The 20074-nt window shown below is 37.8% G+C and overlaps 5 protein-coding genes, 1 long non-coding RNA gene and 1 pseudogene across 8 annotated transcripts in view; 4 read left to right on the top strand and 3 right to left on the bottom strand.

The window, feature by feature from the left end:
• The window catches only part of LOC149052819 (uncharacterized), a 1662-nt gene extending 1277 nt beyond the window's left edge, over positions 1-385 (top strand). The window contains exons 2-3 of the mRNA XM_089206336.1: positions 79-152; positions 318-385. Coding sequence (XP_089062462.1) covers positions 79-152; positions 318-346 — 103 coding nt within the window. The 3' untranslated portion in view covers positions 347-385. The remainder of the gene's footprint in view (positions 1-78; positions 153-317) is intronic.
• Positions 1-20074, bottom strand: part of LOC149052813 (TNF receptor-associated factor 4-like) — a 216125-nt gene that overhangs the window by 187667 nt on the left and 8384 nt on the right. The window lies entirely within an intron of this gene.
• Positions 1717-9392, bottom strand: LOC149052817 (uncharacterized). Of its 2 annotated transcripts, XM_089197796.1 has the most exons (8): positions 9301-9392; positions 9140-9194; positions 8930-9025; positions 8376-8504; positions 8156-8281; positions 7883-7918; positions 4052-4109; positions 1717-3678 (listed from the first exon to the last, which is right to left on the bottom strand). In XM_089197796.1, exons 1-8 carry the CDS (start codon positions 9312-9314, stop codon positions 3563-3565), a joined length of 630 nt encoding a protein of 209 aa, XP_089053922.1. In that variant the 5' UTR covers positions 9315-9392; the 3' UTR covers positions 1717-3562. The 2 variants fall into 2 exon arrangements, with proteins under 2 accessions (XP_089053922.1, XP_089053918.1); XM_089197792.1 differs by lacking the exon at positions 9301-9392 and having other exon boundaries at positions 9140-9250.
• Positions 5108-5833, top strand: LOC149052818 (uncharacterized). Its single transcript, XR_016184093.1, has 3 exons — positions 5108-5291; positions 5454-5508; positions 5628-5833. It is a non-coding gene; the product is annotated as an uncharacterized LOC149052818 (long non-coding RNA).
• Positions 9734-11550, bottom strand: LOC149052816 (uncharacterized). Its single transcript, XM_089201279.1, has 6 exons — positions 11526-11550; positions 10863-10907; positions 10623-10729; positions 10260-10351; positions 10058-10134; positions 9734-9861 (listed from the first exon to the last, which is right to left on the bottom strand). The coding sequence occupies exons 1-6, from the start codon at positions 11548-11550 to the stop codon at positions 9734-9736; spliced, it is 474 nt and encodes a 157-aa protein (XP_089057405.1).
• Positions 13313-14212, top strand: LOC149052815 (TNF receptor-associated factor 5-like; the record flags this gene model as incomplete). The annotated part of the gene is made up of 2 exons (XM_089201252.1): positions 13313-14008; positions 14128-14212. Coding segments are annotated over exons 1-2 (543 nt in total), but the record flags the coding sequence as incomplete, so codon positions are not given.
• LOC149052814 (uncharacterized) lies at positions 18335-19730 on the top strand (annotated as a pseudogene).

The following is a 20074-nucleotide window of genomic DNA, read 5'->3' as shown; positions in this document are numbered from 1 at the left end:
CCATTTCCCAGCTGTTAATAATTTCTATATTACCAGTAGCTTTTTTTTTCTTTATCATTTATATTTTGCATTCAATAGGCCAATGTTCGAGAAGTTTACAAAAGCCTTGTTGGAGATGATGGAGTACAAATCCTCTGGGACTTTTCCAAAAGGTAGTTAATGTACCATCTTTCTTCTGATTCTCTTCAACATAAAGAATTAATTTTTAGTTTCAAACTATAACAGTGAAATTTTATTTGATTTTCCAATGCAAATCTCTGAGTTTGGTCTGATTGGTGTTAATATACATATAACAGTGTGAAATGTTTACATTTTAGCTTTGATGGACCTGAAAACAAGAATGTGAACCAGCAAATTTTAGCTGGAGTACAGAGCATAGATGGTGTTACCCCAGTTAGCACAATAAAAGGTAATGCTTGTTTTTGTTTTTTTCCTTTTCTGGAGTTTATCAATTAACTGATACAGTTCCATTCTTAATTTAGTTGATTGTTTAGTTTGATTACCATAAAAAGGAAAAAACCTTCCACTTCAATGCAGGAGCAGGCCCTTTTTTCACTCTGGTTTTGTTGCTCTATTCTCTGCTGGTGAAATGAGAGTGGTAAAAAGCATCTGCTCCAGTAGGCTACCCCTCTCCAATTCTTCAATAGTTTATTGGAAGTGTTTGTGTGCCTTAATTATCTGGATCAATATTTGTTTCTGGGCAACTGAGCTCGATATCGATTTGTCGTACTCGATTACCATTCCTGCTCAATAAGCAAACGACGTTTGATAATCGAGCTCGATAACTACAAGTCGAGCTTGATTGCTAATCGAGTACGATTACTAATCCAGCTCGATTAGTTATCGAGCTCGATTAGTTATCGAGCTCGATTAGTTATCGACCTCGATAACTAATCAAGCTCGGTTACAGTACTAACGAGAAAGACTGGGAAAGAGTCAAACACTGATTGAGGAAGACGATGGCAGGTAGTGTTGTTGCAAGAACCTTGGTCATTAGGTGAGTATTTCGTAAGTTTTCGTTAAGTTTCAGAGATAGCATTCAAAGGGAAGGTGTAAAAGGAAGTGGGAGCAAATGTATTGGAAACAGAAATTTTCCCAAAGCACGAAAACCCCAGGTCAGGTGTAGTCATTTCGGGTATAGAAGGATAAACTTAAACTTAAACTTCGCTGGAACGGGACTTAATACAGACAAGAACAAACTTTTGGTAATCCTTAGTTTATTGTAAAATGTAAAATTTTTTTATGGTTAACTACGCAGGGGAATACTTGGGTCACTTTTAGATAAACTTGTGTCACTTTTAGATGAACGTTCAGTGATATATGTACACTTTTTTAAAAACAAATAAAACAACTTCTGGTTTAGAGCAAGATTTTATAAACCATTCAACCACTCTGCAACGCAATTCCTTTCCTTCTTACCGAACTAACCAAAAGTAGCAACCTTTTAAAGCAAACTTGTATCTCGAAAACCTCGAGCTGGAGGTAATACTTCTGAGCAAAGTAATATGGGTACTAGACTAAGTTTTTCAAACACTCGTTCCTAATGACAAAACACTCAGCTGAATATTTAGGCTTGCAGCTTGGGAAAAGTACTTAATTGCTTGTAAACATGAGGATTTTTGTCTGTCACTGGATGTTCCTTTGGCCTTAGTGAGTTGCAAAATGTTGAGTTGTCTCACTATTAAATGTAGACTTGGTGACATCTAGCCCATCTACACTGACAACTAATAAGGAATTCTGAGGCATCCAGAATTAGATCTTTACGGCTTAAGAGGCCATCTCTCTTATTTCCACCCTGCCAATTTCACCTTAAACTCTGTCAACAGAAAGACTATACTTAGGAAAGAACTAAGTTAGATTTGGTTTGATTTGAAATAATTTTCTGGCTGCATTAGGGGCCATAATTATTTCATCAGTTGGTAGGGACTATCACAACATCTCGGAAATTGAATAATACGCATATTTTGTAACATTGTAAAATATTTGATTTGCATAGTTAAGCCACGACATTTATATCAGATCCCTTAACAACCTTTCTAGTTTGCTAAGAAAGTTAGAATTTCCCTCTCCATATGTTTGAAAAGGCAAACTTTAACATATTCTGACCCCTATATATCAGGGAAAATTATTTTTGACATGAAATTGACCGGGTGGAAATAAGAGAGACAACCTCTTAAGTATTTCAATTTTTTTTTCTTTGTAAGAGATAGTGATGATCCTTTAGTCAAGATCTTAGCAGAAAATCCTTACAGCCTTATTGATAACTTTTTAACTCCCAGAAGTGATTGACATGTAACTTCTCCCTATTAATAACACTTATACATCATCCAGCAAACAGGTGATGAGAATACTCAAACTTATCAGGTAGAAGTTGTCATCTTGATCAAAACACCAAATTCTTGTAACTAATACTCAAGGAAATATGCAGCAGCTAGAAAGGAGAATTAACAATCAGATCTTGGGAGTCATGGAGTTAAGATTCTGGACTTAGTCAACATACTTACTGCCTAAATATAACAGAGGCATTGTGTAATGAATCTTAACTGAACTGAATGAACACAACTTTATAGGGAATAACTTTCTTAAAAAACTTAAGGGCTATGATTAATCGTTTGACCCCTATGAGTGACTAGCATCAAACTTCTCCTTACAACATCACCCCTGGATTACACATTCAGGTAACAAAAACAAAGGAAATGTTCACCAGCTTAAGACACTCTTGATTGTTAAACTAATTTTTGCTGTTAACACTTGGGAAATGTATAAAGACTGGTATTGAGAATATCCCCTCCTGATGTTAGGGTGTAAAGGGTTAACAGTGCACTTTCTGAATGAATGTAGACATTGTTGTACTGTAGGCTGTGTTGTGTTCATTCAACATTAACCCTCTACACTCTAACATCAGTATGCACACTCTCCATACTGTACTTACACATTTACACAGGTGCTGACAAGGAGAGTTTGTTTAATAATTAAGAACTTCTCCAGTTGGTGATCATTTCCTAGACTCTCATGACCTTATGTGTGATTAAAGGATGATATTGTCAGGAGAAATTAGATTCTAGTCACTCTTAGGGATTAAAGGGTTAAGTAGGAAATAGTAAGTTAATGGTACAGTGGAACCTTGATTTAACGAACCTCTATACAACGAAGTTCTTGATATGACAAACAATACTTCTGTTTCAGCCCAGCTAAAGTTACAGTAATATAAATGCCACAGAACCTCGATATAACAAACCCTAAATATAGCCAACCAATGTCTCCAGCCCCTTGGCACTCTATTAAATCAAGTTTCCACTGTACATGTTATCTATTTCTATATACTACTTGAAATGAAAAGGTGGAGAATAAAGTTGTGTACCTTTACACATAGCCAGTATATCAAACAAAAAAAAACCCTTAAATTATAATAGAATATCATTTAATGGCTTACACTTGTGAACTTATGGTTAGGTGAGGTACATATAAAATGAATTTAGTAGTAATTTTGGATCTGCCTTTGTCTCGGTATGATCAAGTTTACTGGTAGTACTGATCACGAGTGATGGTACACAACTTATTTCTAGTGTTTGGCATCTTCCCTTTTTCTCTTTCCCTTTCGATTCCTGTGAGATCTTTGGTCCTTTCTCTTTTTTTTCTCCATCCTGGCCCCTTCATCTTTCTTTTCATGGTCATCATCTTTTGTTTCCATGTGAAAAAAGGTGAAAAAATGAGAGATTAGTTGAATGTTGTAATGTGCTCACTAGAATAAAGGCAAAAATGAGGGTTGGTCATGTGTAGATACTAACAACTGATGATAAAAATAACAAACTAAGGGGCTTGTTGGAAATATTTTGGGATGTACCCTCAAATAAAATTAACAAACAATTTAAATGTTTTTGGTAATTCACTGGAAGAAACAGGTACCTCACTGTGCTTCATCATGGCACAAACATTGCACAAGGAAGTTTGATAAAGAAGAAGAGTTATTATGAGTAAGAGTTATTAAGACTAATTATGAAGTTGGTGGTGTTAACATTGGTCATCATAATCTATTTACTTTTGTGTTTACCTTTCATTGTCTCTGAGAGTTCCTCTTCATCTGAGGGGTAGTTTCCTTTGAATGACACCTGCAATGAAACATAGGCAGAGGGTAGTATGCCACTCATGGGATGAGTGGCATATCACCCTCGTGTAGGTGCCGCTGGGAAGTATTATCCAGAGAGTTTAAATAATCTAATGGCCCATTTATGAACAATTTCATACAATTTGGACTCCTTAGGGTTGAGGAGGTGAGAGGGGTTGGGTCCGAGACGAGTCTACAGAAAAATAATGGCTTTGAGGGGGAACCATCCCCCTAAATCAAATGTTGGAAGGAGGGAGGTCACACTAAATATCTCAGTAATTGTAGAGTTTTGTATCCTATTTATGTGAAACTACATGTTCAAAAATCAACAAAAAGTATATACATGACAGTTTCCATCCCAACAATTTTCAAAGTATCTGAGTAACTGTAGAGTTTACATGATTTTACACTATTTAGATAACACTACATGTTCAAAAATAAACAAAAAGTATATGCATGACTGTTTCCATCCCAACAATTTTCAAAGTATCTGAGCAACTGTAGAGTTTACATGATTTTACACTATTTAGATAACACTACATGTTCAAAAATAAACAAAAAGTATATGCATGACTGTTTCCATCCCAACAATTTTCAAAGTATCTCAGTATTTGTAGAGTTTACATGATTTCATACTATTTTGATATATCTACATGTTCAGAAACAAACAAAAAGTATAGAAACATGCTTCTGCTCATATAATTATACATCCTCTGCATTTGCATGACTTTTCATCCCAACAATTTTTAAAGTATCTTAGCAATTGTGGATTTTACATGGATTTTGTACTGTTTTCCCAACAATTTTTAAAGTATCTTAGCAATTGTGGATTTTACATGGATTTTGTACTGTTTAGATAACACTACATGTACTATATGCTTTTGTCAGCTTAATAATATGTGTTCTGCACTTATATGGCTGTTTCCATCACAACAATTTTCAAAGCTAGGTACTCTTATTAAAAGACATTTTATCGGGTTAGATGTGCGCAATATCCCTCATCTTTAGCATTGTCAAGCTCTTCCTCACTGTTGTGCATCTGTGAGAGTTGCTTTTGTACTTCTCATCTATGCCATACTCTTCAGGGTACATGAAGGAGTACTCTTAATCTCTGACTTCTTGAGGTTTGAGGTAGTTTGACCCTCTTGGCATTACTGAAATGGTATCTTCATAAGAGCTGTGCGAGGTATGTCACATCCTGACTTTATTGCTAAGTTCTTGCCTGATATTTGTGGTAGTTCTGCTTTCTTGGCATAACTGAAATGATATCTTCACAAGAGCTGTGCGAGGTATGTCACATCTTGACCAAACAGCAAGCAAAAAACTCTCAACATCTACTCTCTTTCAGGGACAGCAAGGCAAGGAGGGTGCAGTAAACATATTGGAAGATTATTACCCAGCAGGTTTCCGCCTCAATTACTTTGTTCTAGTAACATGTCGATTTCGAACCTTTTCTTTGTCCTTTCGATTTTCGATAGTTTTCTTTATTACTTCTTCTCTTTCTGATGTGGTGTCTTTGCAGATTTCTTGAATATGCTTCAATAACTTTGGCTTCTCTCTCCAAGTGTCTGTATCCTGTGTTGCATTTAACATCCTGAACTCGACACACTTCATCTGCTCTGCAAGAAGTGAGGAAATTGTTATCCTTGCCTCAAAATTGAAAAGCAAGGGATCATGAAGGCAACATGTGTGGTTGATAACCTCCAGCATATCAAGGTGATGCAGTTCAATAAGAGGAAAAGAGCAGAGCAGCCAAAGGAGAACAAAAAAGAAACCACCACAAAAACACAGGAAAAAGTCTCCCTGATTATGCTGGGAAAGATTGGTTTGAAGAATGTACAAAGGTAAACAATTTTGCAAGAGGGGGTAAAGTGCCTCAAGAAACATTGACTTGACTAACATATCTACAACACTAAGAACTACACAGTGGAGGTTTTTGCAAGGTATTGGCTTTTCCAAATGAATCCTGAAGGCCCTGGTTTGCAAACACAACTGAAGGAAAGAGATTTAACATGTAAACAATCCTTGGAAGACAGTGAAAACCCCAACATAGCTGAAGATAAGTAGAGCAAAGTGAAAGCCATACAAATAGTAACAATGAGAATGACAATGATTCCATCAACTCTGGAGAGGAAGATAACTCCACAAATGATGTCCTTCTTGCTTTTATCAATAACTAGAGAACAAGTTGAAAGGCCAGCTGCAACACACCCAGGAAGATTAAAAGGACCCATAAGAAATTGAGTCATAAATCATTTGATTCTTAACTTTTTTAATCCTGGAACAGTGAAGAAATCTCACAGCTAACAAACCCAAATTACTTTTCAAATTAATGTCTGAAGAATGAGTTATGACCATCATTATAATGAACAAAAAATAAAAATAATAAAGCACACTGCAGAATACATGAGTGGACTAAGGGGACAAGGAAGGCTGGGGGGTGGGGCAATTCATCAGGAAAAAAGCTTTACATTGTAGGGAATAACCATAGCAAAAAATGACATTTGTCATGAAGTATCCGATTAAGTATTAATATTAACCACAAATTAAAAACATCAGGTTAGAGTTAAGGTTAGGGGATACTTCATAACAGTTTTTTGGGATGAGGAGAAGGGTAAGGGGACAACGTATAGAGCTTACTGTCTAGCTGGATTTTGAAAAAAAAAATTAAGAATACATAAGAAGAGCCTGGTCAAAGTATACCAGAATATCTAAGGATACCAGGTCGCACTGGACACTTCTCACGAAGAGCTGGTCAACAGTGGCCCCGGAGGGATTACAAAGGGGAATGATCTAAGGATACCAGGTCCAACTGGACACTTCTCACGAAGAGCTGGTCAACAGTGGCCCCGGAGGGATTACAAAGGGGAATGATCTAAGGATACCAGGTCCAACTGGACACTTCTCACGAAGAGCTGGTCAACAGTGGCCCGGAGGGATTACAAAGGGGAATAATCTAAGGATACCAGGTCCAACTGGACACTTCTCACGAAGAGCTGGTCAACAGTGGCCCGGAGGGATTACAAAGGGGAATGATCTAAGGATACCAGGTCCAACTGGACACTTCTCACGAAGAGCTGGTCAACAGTGGCCCGGAGGGATTACGAAGGGGAATGATCTAAGGATACCAGGTCCAACTGGACACTTCTCACGAAGAGCTGGTCAACAGTGGCCCGGAGGGATTACGAAGGGGAATGATCAAAGGATACCAGGTCGCACTGGACACTTCTCACGAAGAGCTGGTCAACAGTGGCCCCGGAGGGATTACAAGGGGGAATGATCTAAGGATACCAGGTCCAACTGGACACGGCTCACGAAGAGCTGGTCAACAGTGGCCCCAGAGGGATTACGAAGGGGAATGATCTAAGGATACCAGGTCACACTGGACAGGGCTTAGGAAGAGCTGGTCAACAGTGGCCCTGGAGGTATTAGGAAAGGGGAATATCGTAAGGATACCAGATCAATGTTAAAATAAGTACAGTTACAAATAAAAACAGAGGTCATCATTTAACCCTTTAACTCCCAGGAGTGATTAACCTCTAACTTCTCCCTATAATATTCCTTCATGATCTAGCTAACAAGTAATGAGAATACCTAAACTTATCAGGTAGATGTTGTTACGTTGATTTAAAAACACCAAATTCTCACAAGTGGTTTACAAGGAAATGTGTAGCAACGAGAGGGGAGAATTCGTAATCAGATCTCTGGAGTTAAAGGGTTCAGATCTGAAATCGAGAATTAAACCTCTACTTTTTAATTTATGACTTTTGCACCTACCAGTGACTGCTCCAAGTTAGTCATCTCTTCAGTGTTCTGAAAATTTGTCAAAAAAGAAACAAATTAGACCATAGCAATGAAAGTGTCTGTCACGAAGACACATAAAATAACTTATTATGCTACCCCAGCTCACGCTGTTTTTAAGTGTTTAATAATTTTAGAGAATTTACATAAGTAAGAGTTAAATCATCTTTAGAACTAAATGTGTTTTGAATGGGAATGCGTTATTTTAAGACATTGAAAAAATTAAAGTGGGTTTTGATTGAAACATACCCTCTCTAAAAGGTCCAGGACTTCGTCCCCTTGTAGATGATCAGAGTGCCTCACCACTTCCCTTCCTCGCTGTAGTGTGAAGTGGAGCGGTACTTCAACAAGCGAACCAATCCAGTCATAGACTTCCTGTTTATTGTTTTCATATAACCAAAAAAAGAAAACATGCATCACTTACTATCACCACCATCATCATGTAGCAAATATTATATTATATTCTTACCTGGAAAAAGGCATTTTTCTCAAAAGCCCTGGAGAACTTTTTTCCATTGTTGATATGGACGCCAATGGTTGTTCCACCACCATTAGTTGGTGGTGCTGTCACCCTCCCCCTGCGTTGAGCCCTTGTTTGCTGTAAAGACAAATATTATTATGATGGATATTATTACGACAGATAAGGCACATCACAGTGCGCACAGTTATAAAATAAACATGTGGGTATAGTTATTTAAATAGAAAATCACTGTATACAATTGACATAACTAGATTATGAATTAGTTGAGATAAATAACAAGGGTATATTTCATTCTTATTTTTTTCAAACCTTACATGAACCTAAGCTTAAGAGTTGAGAGAAAGCTGGACACAGTGCACCCAATTATAAAACAAGCAGGCTTGCTTAGGTATATTTAAATGGAAAGTCACTGTATACTCTTGACATAACATTAGATTATTAATTTTTTGAGATAACTAATAGAGGACATGTCATTCTTAATTTTTCCAAACCTTATATGTATCTAAAACTTAAGAGTAGAGAGAAAGCAGATGGTAACTTACAGAAGTTTCATCCTGATTGTTTACGGTATTGTTGGAGCTGGTTCCCAGGGAGCTGCTAGCAATGTTAGTGCTATTGCTGGGGCTGGACTGTAATGCCTGTTATGAAAATTAAAGTGTTCTAATGGGTATATTAGGGAGTAAAATTAAAATAATGTGATTTTGTAAGTGTATCCTTTCAAATTGAATTCTAAATTAGGGGATATTGTGTACCTGGTACTGTAGCTCTTGACTTTGTCTTTGTTTCCGCCAGTCATCCAACTTTTTCCTGTTGAAAGAAGTACCTGTGTCAGTACCTTTCATTCCCATTTTTTAAGTTTTAATAATCATTTTAATTGTGAATACATAAATAGCTGAAAAGTTTCAATCCATACCGTTCATCCCTCATTGCGGAATATGGAGCCTGTGCTCTGCCAATGGACTCTTAAAGGCCCGCACATTCCAAGTTTGATTCTTGTAAGGTACAAGGTACAAAACATGTTGGTGTTAAAAAGACTAATAGATTGAAGCTATTCTTGTTGTAGGTATGATTATTGAAGACTTCGCAGAGATTCTTTCAGAGGAAATTTTGTATTTGTTGCACATGGAAGTTAGAAAAAAAGAAAATGTCTTTGAGACATCCACATTCCTTTTTTTGTTTGTTGTTTGTTTGTTTTTTTGTGCATCATAAACAATCAATGGATAATCAGACTACTAGTGAAGGAAACAGAGGAGCTACCAAATTATTCTACCCCAGTCATGACCTTAATGACAAATGATACACTTTAAAAAATGAAAGGTGTCATTCATATAATCACAATATAGATTTCAAATTTCAAATTTTTCATGTTTACCCTCAAAGATTTCCACGCACTGTGGCATGTTTCTGCTATGACATGGGGCTAGAACAAATACAACAATGCCAGGGCTTTGTGAAACGCCATATTTTACTCTCACTGCAATTAAAGGTACAATTACTATTGTGCTAATAATAACATCTGCAAAATCATCTTGATATATCGACAATAACAACAGTGATAACTATGATAATTATAATTATTACAATAATAGTCCAAAAAAAAAAAACTAATTAAAATTAACACTTGGGTGCATTTGCTTTTGCATTCTGAGCTAAAGACTAGGTTTAGCTACCTTTCTGGGCTTCATGGCTGCTGTCTTTGGCAATCCAGAAGTAAATATGTGGGCTGTTTGCCACAGTGTTGAGCATGCTTGAAAAAGTAAATACAGAGAAGGTTAATAAACATCAAATACACCTGAGTTAAACAAATGTGGAGGCAGAGTAGGCAGAGAAAAATCGATGAGGAAACAAAAGCAAACACATTAGTGTACCAACCTAACCAATCTTCTCTTGCTAGCAAGAGGACAGCTGAAGGGCAAAAGCACAGCTACCATTATACGACCATCCTCTGTTCCTTGCCATGTGAACTAAGATAACAAGAGAAACAGTTCAGTAAGATATGTGCATGAACATGAGTGTACTATTTGAATTGTTTACAGCTATTTTCCCACAGCAGGTAATCAAAGGGAGAAACGGGTTTTATTTGACAGATTAGTTTGTAGCTCTTGGTTTTTTTTTTTTTTTAACATGCAAACTTTCTTTTTTTCTTGCCAATCAAAGGGTAGGGTATGAGCGTGATTGTGATCACATCTCATTCTATGTGGGTTTTTCCTACATACTGATAAACAAGCTAATTACCTCTTCAAAAGAGTGGATCAGAAATGAAATGGCTGTGCTTTGCCCTCTGTCCTCTAAAATATTGATACATTGCAGCACCTCAGTGGTCCTGCTATGAACACCTTCACCTATAAGAAATGGGTAACCATGAGGAAAGTGATTTAGTGATGTATGAGTGTATTCAGTAGCATTATACACTACCTGTGCTTTCATTGCTCAGTTTGTCATGCACTATCTGAGGTAAACTCATCACAATCATACCTGTTATCACTCCTGATGTTGAAAAATAATCAGTGACATAGCCATCTAGGAAGACAAAATAATAATTAAAACAGGTATACTAGTTCATTGATAAAGAATAATGTAAATGACAATTTCTAGTCTTATTAAGCGAAATGACTGGGGCATTGTGGTTGCTAGGATATGACCTCCCTTTGTTTACTTCATCTGGATCGACCAACGATATTCGATGTTTCTTTAGATAATCAAAATTCACCTTGAAAGCGAGACTAAGAGGACAGCAACAAAGGAAATCAAGAAATATCCCTTTCCAGTTTCTCTAAACCTCGCTTTCATGGAGAGTTTTGATCTATCGAAAAAAAGCTTAATCGGGTTAGCGTGAATCATGAATTTGAGCATGACCTTCACACGAACAGAAAACGACAAAAAGTAAATCCTACACAATTCCACACCTCTTTTGTAAACTTTGCATTAAACTGATGGAACGTTAGGAAAATTTGTAACTAATTCCACACAATAATACAAATGACTGGATGAAGACAACAAAAAGACGGATATGTGCGCTGTTAGCCACTTGTCATTTATGTCCGATGCTTATCCTGTCTACTGGCGACAGCTTCTCAATGTTGCAAGACATCTAAAGGAAGATTTTAGCAACCTTAGTTTTCTCTCATCCACGTTTACATCCAATCTTGCCCCTTTTCGGCATTTCGCTGCTTTTATTACGGTACTTTTCACTCTTTTCTCTGAAACCATTTTCTACCCTACGATACAGATTATGAAGGCAGCAGCACTTACCTGCTAAGGTCTTTTCCTGTAAGGGGAGGAAATGCTCTCATCAGTAAGTCTCCGATTTGGGAAGAGCTGTCGTTCTTTGTAAACGATATATCAGAAATCCGCTTGGCGGTAGCGAGCCTGCCCAGCTCAGTCTTGTTTGGCACGCTTCTGTGCCGTTTATCCAAAAAGACAACAGTTCTTTGGAAAGCGCGCTTGCTATGGTTCATCTCGTGGAGTTAAACACTTAATCTAAAATGCTTAACTCCTTGCTGCACTAATATTCCTAAGGATGACGCGAAACCACGCCGAAAATGAAACTGACCGACGTGTATACGTATTAATAAAAGGCTTTTGTTTCGTGGCACACCCATGTCACCTAGGCCTGTCGCTACGGGACATTTACATTGATAGTTAAACAATATTAGGATCGTTTGCCGCAAATGCGCTAAGCGCACCCTTTTACTCGTTTAATTGTTCTTTAATTCCATGAAACGGGCAAGTTACCCTTTTCTAGGAAATGATGTCCACACACACATACACACACACACTCGCACATGCAGAATGGAAACTTGATTGTTTGAACAGGAAACTTGACCCTGGGTAACTGTCATTTCGCGGATCGATTGTTACCAGATCAGTATCAATTGTTATTGATGAATACGTGTCAAATTGTCCAGGAAATACACATTTCCCATTGAGGTTCACAAGGTTATAAACATCGTTTACTTATCAGTTAGTCTTGGTTCTTTCACTAAAAGCAAACTTTGCTTGGATTAGATCACTTCGCTGCTTTATTCATTGCCAGATTCGCTATGTCTAATGAGCATTTTGAGTTTACTTCTCCTCCCGGAGCGCTATTCAACTGTTCTGTATGGTAAGTCTTTTTTGTTTTGTGATGATTTTTATCTTTCAGCAACTGATCGTTTTCGCTGTCACCCATCGAGAAAGAGATCTTCAGTGGAGTAGTTAAGAAATTTAAATGTCATAGGAGATAGGTTAAGGAAGAACTTTTTTAATTTTTAGGTCTCTTTTGTTTTCCCAAACTCAAGATATTCGTCGAAATGTTTTGCGCAAATTTACAGAGCCTAGTATCGAGTCGCAATTGTCGTGGGTGTATCTTTGGTTCACCAACATTGCCGCTGAAAAATAGTGCAAAAAATCTGGAATTTACTTGGCTATCTAGCCCACTGATTATCTAAACTGAAACAACAAACATGTACGAAAGCACTTTTTCTAACACTTAATTTCCTAAAAAGGCTCAAAAGTCGACAGATAAGTCTATATTTTTCGACAACGCAGAGCTGTATGCCAAGCATCCACCATAACTGAACTTCAAATTGCGCTGGTTTCCAAACCCAGCTTGAAGATGTCAGGTGAAAATCTGCAATAAAGCAAGGCTTAACCTGACATTTGAGGAGAACGACCGACAGCATTCAGAGCATTCATAAGGCAGAAGTTCTTTTTAACTGTGGAACTATATTCGCATTTCCTGGGAAAAGAGATCATAAGCGAAATTGTAATTTTCTTTTGGCAAAAGGACGAGATGTTTAAATATTAACGCTAGGAAAATCATTAACGCACACTTGCTTACTTCTGTGATCGAGCTGTACTAAATAGTTTATACTTCACCAGTTGTCTTTCTGAGAGGAGAGAAATGTTGCTCATCCCTCAGGAATTTGACCAGTTAGACGAAATAGTAATTTGTCAAATAACATATTTACGTTCTGCGTTTGTTTTGACTCTGAGTTATGAATCATTGTTCCATGGTTAAATTCCACTTTCCTTCGACAACTTTTACAATTGCAGCTGTTTGAACTGAATTCCTTGCTAGCAGGGGCCTCTTTGAAGGAATTACTTGACTTATCAATACTAGTTTTGTAAGGAAATGTACTAAACTCTCTTGATTATCTTTTACTTTGAAGCCTATCGACAATGGTTAAGCCTGTCACTCTGGCATGTGGGCATTCGGGCTGTCGACACTGCCTCGCGACACTCATAGGCATTGAGACTTTCCCCAAATGCCCACTTTGTAAAGCACCGATCGGAACAGACGGTACCCTCCACGTCAATGTCGCACTCGACGATATCATTGGAGACTTAAATGTCAAGTGTAATAAGAGCGGCTGTCTATGGAAAGGAAAATTTCACGAGCACGAGCAGCACTTGAAAACGTGTGGAAAATTTCAAACGGCGTGTGCCAATGATGGCTGTGGAGAGATGGTGGCAAGGGAGAGGATGGCAGCACACACTGCGCAATGTGCAAAGCACAAACTCCCTTGCCAGCAATGCGGTAGAAAAATTACCAGGGAATCTTTCGAGGAGCATACTGCTTCCCTTTGCTCAAATAAGAGGGTACTGTGCCCACTAAGCTGCGGAACAAGCCTTCCACGGTAAGATATTGTCGGTTTAATTAAGAAATCAACAGTCAAATGGTTATTTAAGGCCAACAAAATATCCAAAAGTTTCACTAGCCAGCTCATCCCTGGTCCTTATTTCGATTATTTTGCAGGCTCCACTTAACACTGCACTTAAGCGAGTGCTCAGAAAGAGCGGTCCGCTGTGCGGTGACTGGCTGCACTGCCATAATAAAGCAGATGAACATGCCACAGCACTCGACAAATGCAGCCGCCACCCACAGTGTTCTGCAGGAAGGGGAGGTCCAGCGTCTGCGGGGCCTAATGCATTTCAAGGTGAGACGCTAGAATTATAAAAATAATGAGAAAAGATATCACATGAACATGAACTGAACATTCGGTTTCATTTCAGAGAGCCAAACCGAGATGGATTTTGGAAGAAAGAGGAGTGTTCTCCTTCCGCTGGAGGGGAGAGAAATGGAATAACGTGAAAGGGTCACACCTATTCAGCACTGAGTACAGGTGCCCGAATGGGAACAGTTGGAGGGCGCATATACGATTTGCAGGACTTTCCTTGGAACTGGTGTCCGCAGTGACGGCAGTGGTAGTAGGAACGAGGTTAGGGACTCATCTTTGTAATTAAGGATAGATTCTCGCTCTGGAACGCAGTACAGAGGATAAATGATCGCTGCTGATAAGCCAAAGTACTTGCATTTAGCTGGCGTATTTTACAACGACTATCAATATCGTAATTTTTCCATACAGGAGTGAGGAAATCTAAAACCATGTCTCCGAACCTAAAAACTGTTAAAAAGAAAATCAACTTTATCATGATTCACCACAAATCATTAATGACTTTACGCTTTATGTCTACAGAATAGTATTGATGCCTGATTCCTGCGAGGAGAAGGTTTTCCCTTTCCCGGCGAAGGAGATAAAGGAGGGGGAAGTAGCAGCAAATATCCCGCGCTGTGAACTGGATCACATGGACCCAGAAGATATTATGATTGTCAAGTTTGTCTTGACATATTATCTTTTAAAAGAAGACAAGTAATTTTCCATTTATTAACTAGGAGAGGTATCGAGGTCGCAAATGATAACGCAAAAAATGGAAATCGTTTATGCACTAGAACAAAAGGCAATATGATAAGCACAGAACAAACAAACAATGAAATTTAAGAAGTATTTTTGAATGGAAAACATTTTCAGTACTTTCTCATTGAGATCTTCCGCTTTTTTTGCTGTATGTTATACCTCTCTTAGCACTTATCTGGAACATTACTTAACTGGAAAAGATCTCTTCACGCAGTTGTTAAGATAGAAGCGTGCCGGTGATGTCAAAGCGTTGTTGTATTTTAGGGTTAGTAACGAGTGAGGAATTGAAAAAATAAAGAGTCTGGAAGCTAACTAACTTTTGAGTTTTCAGTCAACCTCCAGTTTAGTTTAGTTATTTACATTTGAAAAATACCTCTGGGAAACAGAAGTACACTTACAGGAAAAATGTTTAAGATAAAAACGTTATGGAAGGAAAGATAGCTACGAGGACAAATATTGAAAGCGATACAAAAAATGTTTAGGTTTTTTGAGTCAAATATGTTTTTTTAAGAATTATGGGAAACACACTCGTCAATTTCCCCCTCTTCAGTATGCGTAAGCTCGATTTGTTCGTTTGCTGCGCTGTGTTTCACGTGATAATAAATGATTTGACAAATGCATTTTTCCCCGTTATCTGAACACCCTTGTCCCACTGTCGCAGACGGTCTAACCGGTTTGGTTACAGATCAAAGGCATCCCACACCAAATAAAAGCCGACACGCAGCCTCGCACCAATGAACACGAATTTGAATTTGTTAAAAAAAAAAAAAAACATAAAAGAAACAAAGTAAAACGAATAAAAACCCTGCCCTGCATAACATGAATTAAAAATAGTTTTTTCCTTAACGAAGACTAGTGGGCAGCACAAAGAAAGACGTATTGTTGTAGTTTCTCCTTTATTCCAACACGTGTCGCCTCTAGCATTGGAGAGAATATAACTACACATTCGTTAACCTCAGTTTACTTTCCTATGTAAGTGAATCATAGCTGAAAAATCCTGTAAACGGATGTTATAAAAAAAAAACCGCCTCAATCTATTGCGCGTTATTGTATTTTGGGGGCCATACGATAAGTGCTTATTGCGGTGAATCAATAAACAAAGACTTTGTTTCTTCATAACTCTTTTTTAATTAGGAAGGAAGGTTGGTGAGATCAACCCATTTATCCTTATCCATACAGATGTTACATGAAATGCCTTAATTTACTGAGCGTTGTTGTATTTTAGGAGCCGTGCGGTTAGCGCCAATTGTTGTTACTCAATAAACAAAGACTTTGTTTCCTCACAACTTGTTATTAATTAAGAAAAAAATGATCGGTGAGTTCAACAGATTTGATCGGGTAAATTTTCTATCATTGGAAATACAAAAAGCTAGCCTAGCACACGCAGATAATATTTACACCAGATACAAATATATCTTCTATCCTACATGGGAGTACATAACAACCCAATGTTTTTATGAATAAACCTAAATTGTTAGTAATCGTCGTTATAAATGTAATTACAAACTATTCTGTTTCTGGTAATATCAACTAAGTTGAAATTATAAATTGGCCACCGTAAAGAGTTCAAAAGCTGACGTTTCGAGTGTTAGCCCTTCATTAGTCTGATGAAGAGCTAAGGCTCGAAACGTCAGCTTTTGAACTTTTTAGGTGGCCAATTTGCAATTTCAACTTAGTTAATATTATCAAATCACCTGGTTACCCCCACTGACGCAGCACCAGAGTTTCTTTAGAAACTTACCCCCTTTGTTTCTGGTCTGTTATGACGACGGCAAACATACTTCTCCATTATAACAAAGGATGAAAAAACAAATCACACTTACCTTACAAAAGGCACTGATGAGGAAGTCGCAAGTTTAAACAATAGGCTGTTTTACCTTGCGCTTAGCAATGATTTAATTGCTTTTGTTAACGATGAGGTCACCCTAAGGGATTTTATTCATTTGTTCTAAACAACCGTGTGAAAAAAAGATACTTCGCATAAGTGTGATGTAGTCAATTACAAAATAAGAAACTCACAAAATCATCGAAATTTAGACCCGTTTCTCGCTATTGCTAGCTGACTAGACTCCAACAAGGAGAAGAAAATAATAAGTCCTTACGTCAGTATGCAGCTTTAGAGCAAGGCCTCACGATAAAGTTTTAAACGGTAGTCGTCAAAAACGTTAATAGTAAAAATATTTTTGGTAACCACCGTAAGGGAAAAAAAACCTAACCATTAGCCGTAAAGTGGCCACAATTTTATCCTTTAAACTTACCAGCCATCACCCCATTGGAACCCTCCAATATTTGGTACATCTTTTTATTACTGTTGTTCATTTATTATTTCTTTTTGAAAGTTCAACCTCAGTCAACGCCGGTAGGCCGGTTGCCGAACACTGTTGCAACAGCACGAAGTTAACGCGTCATCGTTTAAACCCCATAAAAATCCAACCCACACTTAAAATGGGACTAATTCGGTAATCACGTTGGCCTATTGAAGAGATTAAAATGAAGGCGTTATCCAAAGATGGCAGGCTTTAAATTGTGAACGAAGGTATGGTTTTTTTACCGCACGAGATAGTAAAGTAATTATTTTGTACAATTCCTCTCCGCTTAAAGAACTGAGTATATGCCCAAAATTCGCACTTCCATTTCAATTATAATGAATTATTTTTAGTTTGTGCGCACAAATATTGCAACTTCTCCTTTTTAGTGGGCACGGTCAATTTTAAATAAACGTCATCTTTTTTTTTTTATTTTTTATTTTTTTTTAACGCAGCTACCATCTTAACGCGCGGGGCTGACATAAATGTATTTCGTATTTAATTGAAGAACAACAACGGGGAAAAGGCGCTTTTCGAAGATAACCTATAAGGGAACTTGCTATCGATTACTAGCTTTAGTCCCTCTTTCATCAGGCGTGTGCATTGGCACAAACGTCCTTTAATCTATCTCCTTTTCAACTTATATAGTAACAACTTTTACATGCGTCTGCATGCCGCTACATAAAACTGTCATATAAGTTGCAAGTGTTCATAGCACAATTTGGATTTTCACTTGACTGCTACGTGATAAATACACCGACTTAAGAAAAAAAAACCTCAAAACAACACTAAAAGTACCGTGGGTTACAATAATAATTATCGACGTACTTAAGGTGTTTTAGAACGCACTTTTCCCATTCGATGTAGAAGACCTCTTTGATGTTAATTCAAAACTTCTAGAAGCAAGAGCATCCACCATAAAAGTCGTATCTATACGCGTCTATATATTCAGTGGAGAAGAATGCTTAAACCGGCCATTTTAATTTGTTCAAAAACGATAAAGGGTCTTTCCTTAACAATACTGTACAGGCGCTGCTGAGGATGCATAAAAAGAAGAAGTGTGAGATCAAACAGTTTTTTCGAGGAGTTCCCCAGAGTGCCACTTGGCAAATTCCTGCAGAAGGTTTATTTCTTCTCTGCTGAGGACTCCCAGGGACGAATTTCCAGGTACCTGGATTTAAATACAAGCTTGATAAGAAAATTAGTAGGCGCTTACAGGATGGCTGCCCAAGAAACCTTCAGGACAGGCCAATCAGGCCCTTTGGACTGGTGTAAGATGCGACGAGAGTAAATTCAACCACTAATCAAAGCCAAAAATCACTATTTTTCAAGTATATACTAACACGGGAAATAGCGTCGTAGATCGCCTGCACTCGGCCTGCACTCAAACTTTGAACATCCTTTGCTAATCGCCTCCGAGCAACTTGCCCACTATTGGCACACAAAAATTATGGTAACCATTTATAGCAGGAATAAATGAGTTTAAAAAAATCACCTTTTTGTGCCATATTATATTACTGATATAGTATATACTAGGCAAATGTTCACCTCCAATCATTTCAATATTTTTGAAATATAAATATTTTCATAACCTTACTGTTCCTTAATTTTCTGGAACATGTGGTTCGCAAGCCGAAGTAGGTGGGAATGTGACAACAAAAAGCACTCAGGGCGCTTTAATATCAAAATTATTTCATACAGGTGAATGATAATTACACATAGCTGGGATAAAGCCTAAAGCAAAATATTAATGGGACAAAAATCATCCATCAGAAATATATATATTTTTTCATTATTTCAGAACAACTGGGGAAGACGTGCACAAAGGTACACATAGGTTTTTGGGATTGTTACGACACAACATTTACCTGCAAAAAGCTACTTCGATGAAGTGGAAAGACGAGATATGGCCACCCTCCATCCCATCATTTCAAGGTGTGTTCTCCCTGGAACCGAAGTGCACTCGGATGACTTGGCCTCCTACCGGCAGACGGACCAAAGAATTAACAACATAAGTGCACATCCAATGATTGTCCACCGACTCAACTTCGTTGACCCAGTCACTATGGGGTTGACACCCAAGAAATCGAATCCTGCTGGAACAGTTTAAAATTGAGCCAGAAAACACGCCGGAGGATAAGGAGGGAAGACTTGCAGTCCTACCTTGACGAGCAAATGTGGCGTCGGTGGAGAGCGGGAACCGCTCAGCAATCCATGCAGAACTTTTTGGCCGTTGTAGCCAATCAATATCTAGTTGATAATCCGGTTTTGTAAATACGCTACGGTTTTTACTTTCAGTTTTGGGAGAGACAGGTAAATAAACAATTAAGCTCTGTCCATGACTATGTTGAATAGGTTTTACAGAGGTTAGGTCTACTGACCACACTGGTCCGGAAAGATTTTCTAACGAACGACGTATTTTTAAAATATGCGATTTCAACTTGAATTTTAACTCATTTTGAAAACCGACCTTTTCGAATTCCCCGATGTTGATTTTTCTTGTAACACTTTTTTTGACAGGATGATAAGGGCTTTACTATACACATCATCTAGCTGCATTTCTTCTTTTTTCGCCGTAGATGGCAATTATGATAATGAAAAAAAAAAAAAAAAAAAAAAACAGTTTATTCATTTTCATGGATAGAGGCAAAGCTCTTTTTGGATTGTGAGAGAAAAATAACGTTTTTCAAAGCACCTGCGA

Source organism: Pocillopora damicornis, chromosome 1, assembly GCF_964200805.1.
Source record: "Pocillopora damicornis chromosome 1, jaPocDami1.2, whole genome shotgun sequence".
Classification (NCBI taxonomy): Eukaryota; Metazoa; Cnidaria; class Anthozoa; order Scleractinia; family Pocilloporidae; genus Pocillopora; species Pocillopora damicornis.
Note: the sequence above shows the minus strand (reverse complement) of the source record. Positions and strands in the feature narration are given on the sequence as shown.